The 12564-nt window shown below is 36.6% G+C and overlaps 2 protein-coding genes across 7 annotated transcripts in view; both read right to left on the bottom strand.

Moving 5' to 3' along the window:
* Positions 1–6863, bottom strand: part of trim33 (tripartite motif containing 33) — a 29339-nt gene extending 22476 nt beyond the window's left edge. For 3 of the 6 annotated variants that reach the window (XM_077223625.1, XM_077223626.1, XM_077223624.1), the window contains exons 1-5: positions 6217–6838; positions 1417–1535; positions 929–1076; positions 403–535; positions 104–220 (exon numbers count right to left, since the gene is read on the bottom strand). In XM_077223625.1, the coding sequence (XP_077079740.1) occupies positions 104–220; positions 403–535; positions 929–1076; positions 1417–1535; positions 6217–6775 (1076 nt within the window). In that variant the 5' untranslated portion in view covers positions 6776–6838. Of the gene's footprint in view, positions 1–103; positions 221–402; positions 536–928; positions 1077–1416; positions 1536–6216 lie in introns of all 6 variants that reach the window. The other 3 variants (XM_077223622.1, XM_077223620.1, XM_077223621.1) reach the window with 2 other exon arrangements.
* Positions 6864–8749: 1886 nt separating this feature from the next.
* bcas2 (BCAS2 pre-mRNA processing factor) lies at positions 8750–12524 on the bottom strand. Its single transcript, XM_077223646.1, has 7 exons — positions 12367–12524; positions 12036–12128; positions 11879–11949; positions 10750–10911; positions 10261–10311; positions 9402–9482; positions 8750–9301 (listed from the first exon to the last, which is right to left on the bottom strand). The coding sequence occupies exons 1-7, from the start codon at positions 12457–12459 to the stop codon at positions 9175–9177; spliced, it is 678 nt and encodes a 225-aa protein (XP_077079761.1). The 5' UTR covers positions 12460–12524; the 3' UTR covers positions 8750–9174.
* Positions 12525–12564: the final 40 nt, after the last annotated feature.

The following is a 12564-nucleotide window of genomic DNA, read 5'->3' as shown; positions in this document are numbered from 1 at the left end:
AAAAGTCCAGCTACTTTTCTTTAATGAAACAACAAGATCAGTAAGACTTGCCAATCAAATTTGAACGTCATCAACTATAAAACCGATGCAACAGAAGTCCTACCTGTTTTGCACCTGAGATGCAGAAAACTCCACAAAGTTCCTCTTCTCAAGCAACTTAGTCATGAATGTCTCAATGATGCCTTTCTGGTTTTGAAAGGCTTCTTCTAGAAACTGGTACCTGCAAAAAAACATCTGATCTATTCTGATCTATTCCTTTAATGCCATGTTATTGGTGTAGGTACTAATTCTCTCTTCATTTGATTGTCTTGTTTAAAAACTCTTTCATATATTGCCAGCTGATTTAATACAGTTCAGATGAAGATGGTGCATGGTTACTGTAAACAGTGTGGTCTGGCTGACCTGTGTTCTTTGTGTTCAAGCAGCTGGCAGTCTCTGCAGGTTAAAGTGTCACATGTCTCGCAGAAGAGCTTGAGGGCCTCTTGTTTGTGCACTGGACAGAAGACGGGTCTCTGGCCTGACGTTCCAACCGATTCTACAAAACAGAACCACCATAGTCAAATTAATCTTTTACTGCTTATTTCCTCCCCGACCCTCTATTCTCTCAGTCTATGACTGCCATATGTTCTCACATGCGCCTTGCCAAACTCAATCGAAAAGAGGGAAACTAAATGGGTTAGCTCTAATGAAAACAGTACAGGCAGAGCAAGCGACTCACTCAAAACTCTGCCTGTTGCCATAGCAACTGTACTACGACTCAGCCTGATAAACGTGCAAAACAGATGCTCCACACCGTTGCTGAAACATCCAAACTACAACAAGACCACAAGACCATAGCATCTTTCAACATAATGAAAACAATCATATCGCAACTGCCTTGCAAATATAAGCAATTGAAAATGGAAATAAATGAGTCTACAGCACGTACCAGAAGATACTTCCTCTTTTTTGCGTATTTTATGGTCCTTCGTGAATTTGACCCTTTGATGTGCTTCAATGCAGGTTTTACAGAGCCACTCCCCACATTCCATACAGAATCCAATGGCGCTGGCATTATCTTCACAGCTGGTACAAACCTGTTACAGAGCAAATAAAGAACAACACCTTTTAAATTAATGTCTAGAGGACTGAAGTATTGGCTAACAATCAAAAGTTGATAAATGATAGCATGCAAGCTAATAAAGCAAGGTTTTATCTAGGGGTGTGAATACCAATGAATTTGATTCTAAATAAATTTTTGCTCAATATCATTTGACAAATCGAAGAGCAATGCGATTCAGTAACTTTCTAAAATGCTTTTATGGGATAGCAGGATTCATTAGGCATTTTAAATAAATTATTCAATGCAAAATTATTAGGACTGATGGAAGGATTGTTATACTCAAGTGAAGTCAAAATCACAGAGCTGATACTGACCTGTGTTGAGTTTTCCACTGATGTGCTTGTGGCCTCTGAAGTGTCCTTGACAAAGTAATTGTCCACCATGTCAATCTGTTTGTACTCCTGATGGCACACCATGCAACGCATGACATTCACTGCACAAAAACATAAAAATAAAATAAAAAAAGTTAGCAAATCCTGGAAAAAAACAGAGGAGTGATACAGGAGATTCATGCATCTATTTATGATTAGTACTCACTTGAAGCCCTGGACAATAACTGACATGACAATAAATAAATAAGAAAAGACAAAAACACTGATTAACTACTTGGTTCATAATATAAATGAAAACTGTGCCAGCATTACAGTTTTTGTTTGCTGTGCGAGCAGACCAGGATTCTATTCCCCATGTAGATTTTTTTTATAAACTATATATAGAAATGGAACTACTTAGACTAGTATATTAGTTGACTACAAGGACACATCCCTAATTACAACTGAGAAGAACTGGTATTTACAGAACTCACAGGAAAAATTCATAATAAAATAATTTTAATAAACAATTTTTTTTTAAAGATCAGCAATGGTAATTGGCAGCTTGACTGTACTGACCAAATTTAAAAATGTGAATGGTTGATTTCTCTCGGCCACATCGTTGTTTTTACCTATAATAAATCATGCAGCCTATAATCAGATACACATTCATGGAATGTATACATACACACACACACACACACACGCAGAGATGAATTATGCAGCCAGAAAAACTAAGTGCAGTCTTAGAACTAGATATCATAAAACTGGAAAATGTCTTCTTCATTTAAATTGCATTATGGGAAAGGATGGAAAAAACCTTCCTATAGGGAATGTTGAATTCCTTACTGAGGGTGCATGCATAAGAAACAAAGTAATGTCGGCTTCTTATGCATTTAAAATCCAAAAAAGGATTTTGATTCATTAATAATTCATAAGGTTTTATTAACTATTATTGCCATCTTCTGCAATAAAGATTCTGCTCTTGGTATGCATCATGCAGCAGCATTTCACCACAAATAATGATCTATTCATAAAACTAATTTAATTTCATCTTAATTTAATTTGAAAACATATTGAGAGATTGGACATGCCCCTCCCCCACACATCACATGCAACACCCCCCACCTATTTTCCCTGACAGCCCATCAATCCCCCACAAAGCTACAGCTAGAACTAGTCCAAACCGGTTTGAGCCAGTTTGCACTGGCTCATACAGCTTTCAGCCGGTTTCCCTTAAGCACCCAGCTGCAAACCCCAGCTAATGATTGGCTACTGAGAGCAGCTGGAGAAACACTGCACTGAAACACAGTGCAACTCACTGCTGAGTTACTCTGTACTGATATTAACTGGAGCCAGTGATGCATTGCCTGAGGCACATCTATTCCACAACACGTCACATGCAGAGCCCTGTAATGCAATTAAAATTCCTTTATTATTCATACAGAGGGTTATAAACCACTTTCTTTAATAATTATGATGCAATTAAGGTTTGAAGTCTTATAAAACCCAAGATTGTTATTTACAACACAACTGACATTTTAAGATTCAGTCTGGCAAAATTCACAAAAATCTCATAAACTAGTTCACATTATCGAAATATTAGCTAGCTAAGAGCTATTCAAGTTAATGAAAATGGTGTAGACTATGTCTACAAAAACTGGTTGCTGATGCCAAGAAGTGTCTGAAAACAAAGCAAAATAGACCAGACGGCTACAGTCAAGCTGAGAATAACAGTTTAACAACTCTAGTTAGACAGCAGGCTTGAGTACAACAAAGTGCTTGTTGAGATTCAACTAGCAGCACAGTGTGTCACAGATAGTTTTCTCAGTCAGGTTACTGTGATGAGTCACGCTGGTAGAGGCCGAGTTACCTCCCCCTGAAATTAAATGTAATGTCTACGACAAGCCCAAAACAAACCTGGCAAGTGAACAAACCCTTCAATTACAGATCGCAAAAAGAGGAGGAGTAAACCACCAAATAACAGTTTAAAATTCTTAAATAACAGCAAATGTCAGTGAAATTAGGTGCTTAATCTTCAGAAAATGCTGATCAGCAACTTTAGGTGAATAGTCGATCTATTTTACTTTTCTTATATGAGGAGGATTGCGAATTTGGCCTCCCTATAAACATTTGGGAAATGCACAGCTTGAAAATATGACTTGTGTGATTTCTTTAAATAAAAGACTAAATTAAATGTATAAAAAAATATGGAAAAAGGAAAAAGGGTTGCAAACAACATGATTGTTGCAGAATAATTATATAATTACTAACACTTTTTACAGAAAAATGCACAAAATTAATTACAGAATTTATTTTGGTAATTTTCCATACAATAACTTGAACATGGGTGAATGACTGAGCAAGAACACTGAGATTATTTACTCGTCTTATTTTTGCTTAATTAATACAAATTTTGCTTGGTTTGGTTAATAAATAAAAAACAATTAATTTCATATCAATTCCAAATTCTGACATTGTAGGATTTAGATTTTTGGATACATTCGAGAAAGTAAAGACTTCTGAATTGGGAATCTTAAGTTAGATAATAGTTCAGTTTACCATGTCTAATCGTTCTCGGTTCAACTTCTTCTCACTATGAAAAACATAGGAGACGAGTCATGCCTGTAATGCATAAAAAAAGGAATGTGAAACTAAGTGTACCATATTCAACAAACCTAACAATGAAAAAATTAATTTTGTACATATTTATATCACTACACTGAAACCTGGCTTCAATTTTTATACTTGTGGTCAGTGGAATGAACTTTTTAATCTGATAGCCTGGCAAAATATTCTGCTGTATATGTGCGCTGATCTAATATGAGAATATTGATTTGATGGCATTCTGCAATAACAGTGAAGAGTCTTAGAAAAGTGAAGAGATTTAAAAAGAAATTACAGCGTTGGACTTGTAAATATGCATCAGTGATCTCTTATATGGGTGAATAACCAGAACCACACAAAAAAATTTAAATAGTTTTACAGGCTGCAGCTAATGCTGAATCTAGTTAATATATTATTAACTACAATGCATGGTGCTAACTTATTACCAGAGACGCAAGCACAATGAAATGATAATTTCATTCCATTTTACTTTACGGTTAACCCCCCACGGTTGTGGAATAAACTTCCTTTTGCGATTAAAAATTCCCCAACTTTGGACTGCTTTAAGAGGTCTTTAAAAACCCATCTTTTTAAAAATGCTTGTTGTCTTTGAAGTGCATTATGTCTGGTATTATCTTGTATATCGTTGTTTGATTTTCCTGTTTTAATTATTGTTTAATTATTTTATATTTGTTTACCATACTGTGTGTAGCGCTTTGGGTTGGAGAAAGGCGCATTACAAATAAAATGCATCATAATACACTGCACTCAATGCACAAAGCAAGTGCATTGACCAAAATATCCTCATATCTCCACTGCACCAATAATGACATTTAAGAGACAGTGATAATGCTCCAAAAAACAATGCTAAAACTAAGCATGCATAATTAAAAAGCTTCTAGACTGGTTTATCAGCGGAAAATGCAGCATTTGGGGATGGCATAGTGTCCATTGTCAAAGAAAACCATAGAGCATCAATGTGTACATGATCTGGGGTCACAAGCCATGACCCCTGCATTATCAATAACTCTGGATGGTTAATCCTAGTTACCTTGTGTTTGACCACCACATTAGTTCACTGGTGGCTCCTACGGCACAAATATAGTGACAGGACTGAATCTGATCATCGATACATAGACAATAATGTGTCAAAATATCAGGACTATAGTCTGATAAACTGGATCAGCAAATAATTGAGTTTGTCCACAGAGTATAAAAAAAGAGCCCATCACTGACTGACATGAGGTGTGCATGAGGCTGCAACATCTATACATTCAATAGAACTTGAGTATGCGAGGCTGACTGTTTTAATAGGTTAGTTCATTAGAAAATCCATCATTAGCTTGTAAAGACTGCTTAATGCAGTGGTTTTTAAAATGGGTCATAAAGGGTAAAGTCAAGTCAATTTTATCAGTATAGCGCTTTTCACAATAATTTTTTTTTAAAGCAGCTTTACAGAAAATTATGATGTTAATGTTAGTAATATCTTCACACCTTACAGTTGCATTTAGCAAATTTGAGCTAGACAATAATACTTTTCGATGATATAAACAATCACAAAGATTAAATATAGTATATTGCTTTACATGAGTATACTGTATGTACGTGAATAGAGTTGGATATACTTGTGTATATATATATATATATATATATATATATATATATATATATATATATACACACACACACACACACACACACATACAGAGAGAACAAACAAACATCTAACAGTATAGTGCCATAGAGAGCAGAAAAAAACTAACTAATTTAATGTAATAGAAAATAAATATTTTCTAAATAATTTTACACATATGTATCATATTAATTTTTGCACATAAAAGTATATAAATGCCTTTTAAAATTTAGGGAAGGAGTCCCTTGCACATATTTGGGGGTATCTGGCAATCCAAAAAAATGAACCCCCCCTGGGTTTGTGCATCTATATGCACACAGAGAAAACGCAGCTGATATTTAACTAGCTAATTTCACATGACTTGTTGAGAGTTAATAAGTTCTGACAGTTACTCGTGTATGAAAATACTACAATCAGTCGGTATAACCATAACTGCATGATTTAAACACCAAACACCAGCTGATGATCGCACATGCCATCATGTGTAAACAGTTAAGCAATGGATTGTTTCTGGATTGTTCGGGACAGAACTGAAAAATCTCACTTCCCTTTTCCTAACTTACCAATACGAGTGTCCTGTCCATGGGGCCCTTGCACCGGGACGGTGATCTTCCGTTCCGGCTGCGGGATACACTTGAGGCAGAAGGAGTGCAGGCAGGGTAGGAGTTTGGGTTCACAGTCACGGTTCTGGAGACTCTGTTTACACACAGCACACGTATCCAGTAGGTTTATCGGGGCGGCAGGGGTTGAAGAGGAGGATGCTGCTGCTGCTGCTGGAGGAGGAGGCGACATCTCGTTAACGAGAGCGGGTGATGGACCGGCAGCGGTGCTGTCCGCGGAGGAGGACGACGGCGGAGGCGGAGGTGGCGGTGGCGGTTCAGTGCTCTCCGCATTTGGTGTCCCGTCTGTAACGTTAGCTCCACCGCCGCTGGATGTCGTCAGCGCTTCGGGAACGGTCTCTTGAGACTTGAGCTCGTCTGTTCCTTCTTTCGGTACTGCTTCGATTAAAATTTCATCGTTGGGGTCTTTTGCTCCGCCATCTCCGTTATCTTCTGTTCCCGAAGCCTCTACCTCCATATTTTCGGAGCTCTCCGTACAATCTTGGCCTTTGTTGTCCGCCATCTTTGCTCCTCTTTGAACCGCCTGACGTTCAACGCGCTCAGAAAATCCGATGTGTTTGACGTCATTCCGTCGCTCTCATGTTCGTCACAGAGAATAATTAATATATTTATTTGAAACTCCCCCTGGCTCTGTTCTTGTTTAATATTTTGTTTTCTGTATTAAAGACTCTATTTGTATGTTCTTACCATTTGTATCGTTAAGATTTAATAAAGATTTTTTTTAAAGTATCCATTAATGAAAACATATTATAAAGTTGTACTTGCGGTCAATTCATTTTATATACATAAATTTACATTGTAATTACAATAACATATTTTTTACTTTTTTAAATAGAAAACAAATGTTTTTTATAAATGTCGTTATAAATCCATATTCTGTACCTGTATTTTTATTTTGTATTAATTGTCACTTTTTAGTTCACGTTATGTAAAACGTATGCTGTGCAGTTGCTTTATTCATATAAAATCAATAAAAACAATATCATCGATATTGATTCCTCAATTACATAAATTGTGTGTGTGTGTGTGTGTGTGTGTGTGTGTGTGTGTGTGTGTGTGTGTGTGTGTGTGTGTGTGTGTGTGTGTGTGTGTGTGTGTGTGTGTGTGTGTGTGTGTGTGTGTGTTATGGGGGGAGGGGGTGTCATGGGTAGTGTACTTAAAATATTTTAATATTTTAATTTCTCTTTTTCTGCTCTCTTTCGAAAGTGAGCTGTTTGTAAGCGATTAATTGCGTCTTTCACTATTTTGTAAAGCTCTACTCAGTCGTTAAAAATTGTTACACATAAATAATTCACAGAACTTTTCCGAAATGTATATTTATTTACTCGATCATTCAGATGAGAAGTTTCATCTGTAACCGAATAAATGCTCTTCTATTTTACATGGTGCGGGTCGCCTCATGGGAGGAGATCATAGGCACATATCTTGAGATCACGTGATCACGTACTTTGCAGATTTAAAAAAAAAATGTGTACGGAAAATTAAAAACTATCTGCTAACTATTTTTTTTTCATTATATGCATTTATTTTAATGTTAAATAATAAATCACAAGTCACAGCCAAACACATACGATAGGATCAATACTACTTAAAAGGACAGTTCACCCAAAAAACTCACCCACATGTTGTTCCAAACCTGTATGAATTTCTGTCTTCTGCTTAACACAAAAGATGATATTTTGAAGAATGTTGGTGGTCAACCAGTTGATGGACCCCACTGACTTCCATAGTATTTCTCCCCCATACTGATTACCCATTCTTCAAAATATCTTTTGTGTTCAGCAGAAGAAAGTAGCACAAACAGGTTTGAAACAAGGGTGAGTAAATGACAGAATTTCATTTTTGGGTGAAATATCACTTTAATAGGCTACATTAGAATTGAAAGTTTAATTTGATGTTGATGTAACTTTATTCACCATCTGGGAGCTTTGCTCATGAGCTAGTCAAGTTAAAGTTTTGTAGATTCTGAAGAAACATTGAGTATTAAAATATTATTGTCCCAAGCATAATGGGGGAGTTAGTAACCAACCAAGTTGCATTCTAATCACTATAGAGTAAATTCTTTTTTCATGTCAAGCTAATAAGCAGTGTGCAGTATTTTGGGAAAAGATCAAAGAAAAAAACTCTCAATTAAGCAAGACATTACAAATACCTCAAGACCCACAGACCACTAATTGCAAGTAAACAACCACTGTTGAATGTAAAAATATAAAAAGTTTACAACAAGTTACTTTGAACAAATTTAAAAAAACTCAAAACAAAAGTTAAATGTTCAAGGTAAAGCAAAAGATAAGCCAAACTTCACCAAATGAAATAATTTTTGAACTATACTACATTCTGTCCAATACAGGTCCCTACAACTACTTCTACAGTTTGTTTAAATAATATGAGACAGGAATGAAAAGTGACAAAATCAAGATGTGTGCCGTTTAGCCCGAGGATATTTGTTGACTGAGAAAATTAACAATCCAACTCATTATTTCAGCATTTTATTTAGTATTTAAAAAAAAAATATTACAAATAGAGTAGAACATGACAATTAAGATTAACTAAATGTCCGTCAGGTAATACATAAGACAAAAAAAATAGTATAAATGACAATACAGCCACATGAGCATTGCAAAACTATTATGTATATAGTGAACAAACGTGAGTTACTAATCTCCAGAGTTGAAATTGACTTCTTTTTTGCTTTTGGTACAAAATCATGAAGTACACACCAGCAGAGCCTGTTTGCACCACAACATTATTGCTCATTTGTGTTTCATAAAGACTATTTCCCCTGTTCATCAGGAAAACGGAACAAAGTGATCAATGCAAAAGCAAATGATCCCCAAAGTGTGACATTGTGTTTTTTAAAGTCTGCACAGTTTCAAGATGCTGTTAAACTGTTTTCATCTTTTAAAAGTCCTGTCGAATATTCTCTTTGTTCTCATCGCCCTGTTGCTGTTTCATCTGTGCTACTTCATTCTCCAGCTGAACGATGGCTCGCTCAATCTCGTAGTTCTTACTAACAAGGGACACCCAGCTGCAGAAATAGAAGCAGAAATGTCAACTAAATGCATTTAGATTTGCTCAAAATATTTTGCAAATGGTTTTCATATAAGAACATAAAATGAAGTACTGACTTTGACTCAAGTTCTCGCAGTTTTGCTCCTCCAGCCAGCTGGTCATTTTTGCGCTGCCAGTTCAGATCCTGTATCTGCTTTCTGGAATGAGAACAGAGGCACATTGGGGGGAAAATTACTATAAACCCGCTAATGAACAACGGCTTCATATTAAGGCCCTGTTTACACCTGGTATTAAGATGCGTTTTGGTCGATCGGATCACCAGTAGATGGACACGCCTAGTATTTTAATCCGTCTCTGTTGTCCACTTACAATCACTTCAGTCCTGATTTCTTCAAGGGGAGGGTCTATGGGCCAGTAAATGTATTGGCTTTTCCAGATCTTTCTATCTAATTGACAAAATAAGCTTGTGCAATTTACATATGAACGGGACTGGAAAAACATGCTCTGGTAGCCGTAAGACCAATCCGAATGCGGCGACTCTGGCGTGGGTGTTATGTTAGAAATCAGGAATGGTGAGAGAATATTGTGCTTGGTACGTTGTTCGTCTTCAAACCAAAATTGGGCCTTAAGCCGACAGTTCAAATCCCGTCTGGCTAGGGCGCTTCCAAAAGTGTTTATGCATTTGGTCAGTGGGCGGCGTTTTGTGGCTGTTCGAAGACATTCGACCACATGAGCGTTTTCGTAGAGAAAGATCAGTTTTCGACTACGTCTGGAAGTGGTCAAAAGTGGACAAGCACAAAATGTTAACACTTGCATTTAGCGTTGTCTACTTGTGATCTGATCGAATAAAACGCATCTTAATACCAGGTGGAAATAGGGCCTAAGATTAATTTTAAAAACTAATTAAATAGTTTGTGCACAACCAGAATACACAACATTAATATGTAAATTAAATTGTCTTGACCTACAACTTACCTAACCTTCTGCAGTTCCTTTTGTGCATTTTCAATCATTAAAGCCAAGTTACTGTTTCACAGAGAAAACAAACAATTATGATCAACATTAAATCCAGCAAACGCACAAATAAACCTCACAATTTCTTTCAGTTTATAATAATAAATCGCACCAGAAAAGAATTAAATAGCTTTTTAAATTAAAGTATAGAGCCTGCAAATAGTATTCAATACTGCCTTTAACCCCTTAAACAATATAACACGGATGTATAGTAGTGGCCAAAAATCTTCACCCTTTATTATTAAAAAATTGTTAAAAGACTTTGTAAGCAAATTGCAAAATTGTACTTGGGAGTCAATTGTGTCATTTGTGATAACTCAACATGTCAAACTGTGCAGACTGCAGACAATTTTTTGACAGGTCGTCAAACAAAGAATTCATCAAATTCCCTCACAGATTTCTGATAAAGACTCACATTTTGAATAGACTGACTCAATGCTCTATACTTACTCATTAGACACCTTCCATGCATTAGTTCCATACTGGGCCATGAGCTCAAGGTTCTCAATGCGCACTGCCTGGTGCTCCAGCTGGGCCATGGAGTTGTTGACGCTCTCCTGCCATGCTGTGATATCATTCTTCTGCCCAGACGATGGAGCAGGAAGCTCATATCTAGGAGCAAGCACAAGCATGTAAGATCTAACAGCAAGCGCCAAAAAATTTTTAATAACATTTCGATGAGCTCTTTACTGTATGGGAAATCGAAACTATCTGCACTGCATTGTATTCTGTCAACAACGAAGCTAGTACCATTATTTACATGTGCAATATATCACAATAGCAGGATAATGGATAGTGTAATATTCCACTGGGAAATTGGCTATTAACAACAGTAGTTTCATTATAATGAAACTGTTGGGGTAAAAAATTATTACTTCCAGATCTGTTACAATTTTTCAATATTACTGCAGTTTCTCCTCCCAAAAAGTTCATAAAGCAACCATAAAACTAAGCGGTTTCGTCCAAATTTTCTGAAAAGACTCGATCGCTTTAAATGATGAACAGATTTAATTTAGCCTTTTATCCACATATGTAGATTGATCAGCAAACCTAAACATAAGCTCAACCGAACATGATAGATGCGCAAGAATTAACCTCTAGCCAAAGATCAAACGTGCTGCATAACACGAGAATGAACCTCATTGGTTCTCGCACATCAAGCGAACATGCTTGAGCTTCCGTTTACCAGATCTGATGTGTCTGTTGATTATTGTTTATATGTGAATAAAAGCCTAAATTCAATTTCTTCATCATATAATGCTATCGTGTATCTTCATGAAATTTTGGACTAAACTGCTCAATTCATATGGATTCTTTTTAAGATCGCTTTATGAACTTTTTGAAGCGTCAAATTTCTTAGCTGCGTAGCTGTATATGAAGGGACAAAAATCTCTCAGATTTCATCAAAAAGATCTTTATTTGTGTTCCAAAGATGAACGAAAGTCTTACGGTTTTGGAACAACATGAGGGCGATTAATACTTTTTTGGGACATTTTTGGGTTGACTATCCCTTTAAGAAGGACAAAAAGACAACAGTTCACGACCTGAAACAGAAGTTTTGCTCAGTAAACTAACTTACCTCTTCATACTGAGCAGCTCCATGGGTTGACGAGCAGCCAGTCTTTCAAACTCATTCCTTATGATCTCCGTCTAATGAGAACAACACACCACTCAAATTATGGCGTTAACATGTAAATTATGGCAAAATAGAAGCAGAAAGGATCTTTTTCTTTTACCTCAAAAGCAGAGAAATCTGGTGTGGGCAGGTAACTCAAGTAGTTCTTGGTTGGTCTGTATCGTCTTGTCTCTTCTTCCACCAAAGCAGCTGCCTGAAATGGATCAAAACCGATTAATATCCCCCATAATAAAGATAAATGTAATTATATAGCATACGTAACCCAAACAAATATAAGTTTAAACAGCCAAACTGTCTCCACCAGAAGTAACGTTAGTTAGACGCAGCCTTTAGCTAACGTTTTCTGCCTTGTGACAGCAGGTCAAATACTTATTATTGATCATCATTTTAAAAAGACAGAACGAAAAAACATAAATATTCAGTATACTTACGGCTTCTCTGACCCCTGGAGCATCATAACCCTGGTCGAAATACGGCAGAGCATCAACAAAAACATCACCAGCGACTGAGGCCGGTCCTGCCATCCTTTACTTTACAAACACACGCTTCGCGCTCTGCTTCTATTGTGATTTGATGGAACGACTTATGAACATCAGCGCCCCGTTGTGTACCGGAGGATATACTTCGGA

The sequence above is a fragment of the Siphateles boraxobius genome, unplaced genomic scaffold, assembly GCF_051911475.1.
Source record: "Siphateles boraxobius isolate OS27281-9 unplaced genomic scaffold, OSU_SipBor_1 9, whole genome shotgun sequence".
NCBI classification, from domain to species: domain Eukaryota; kingdom Metazoa; phylum Chordata; class Actinopteri; order Cypriniformes; family Leuciscidae; genus Siphateles; species Siphateles boraxobius.
The sequence above is the reverse complement of the archived record's forward strand: the minus strand, read 5'-3'. Positions and strand labels throughout refer to the sequence as shown.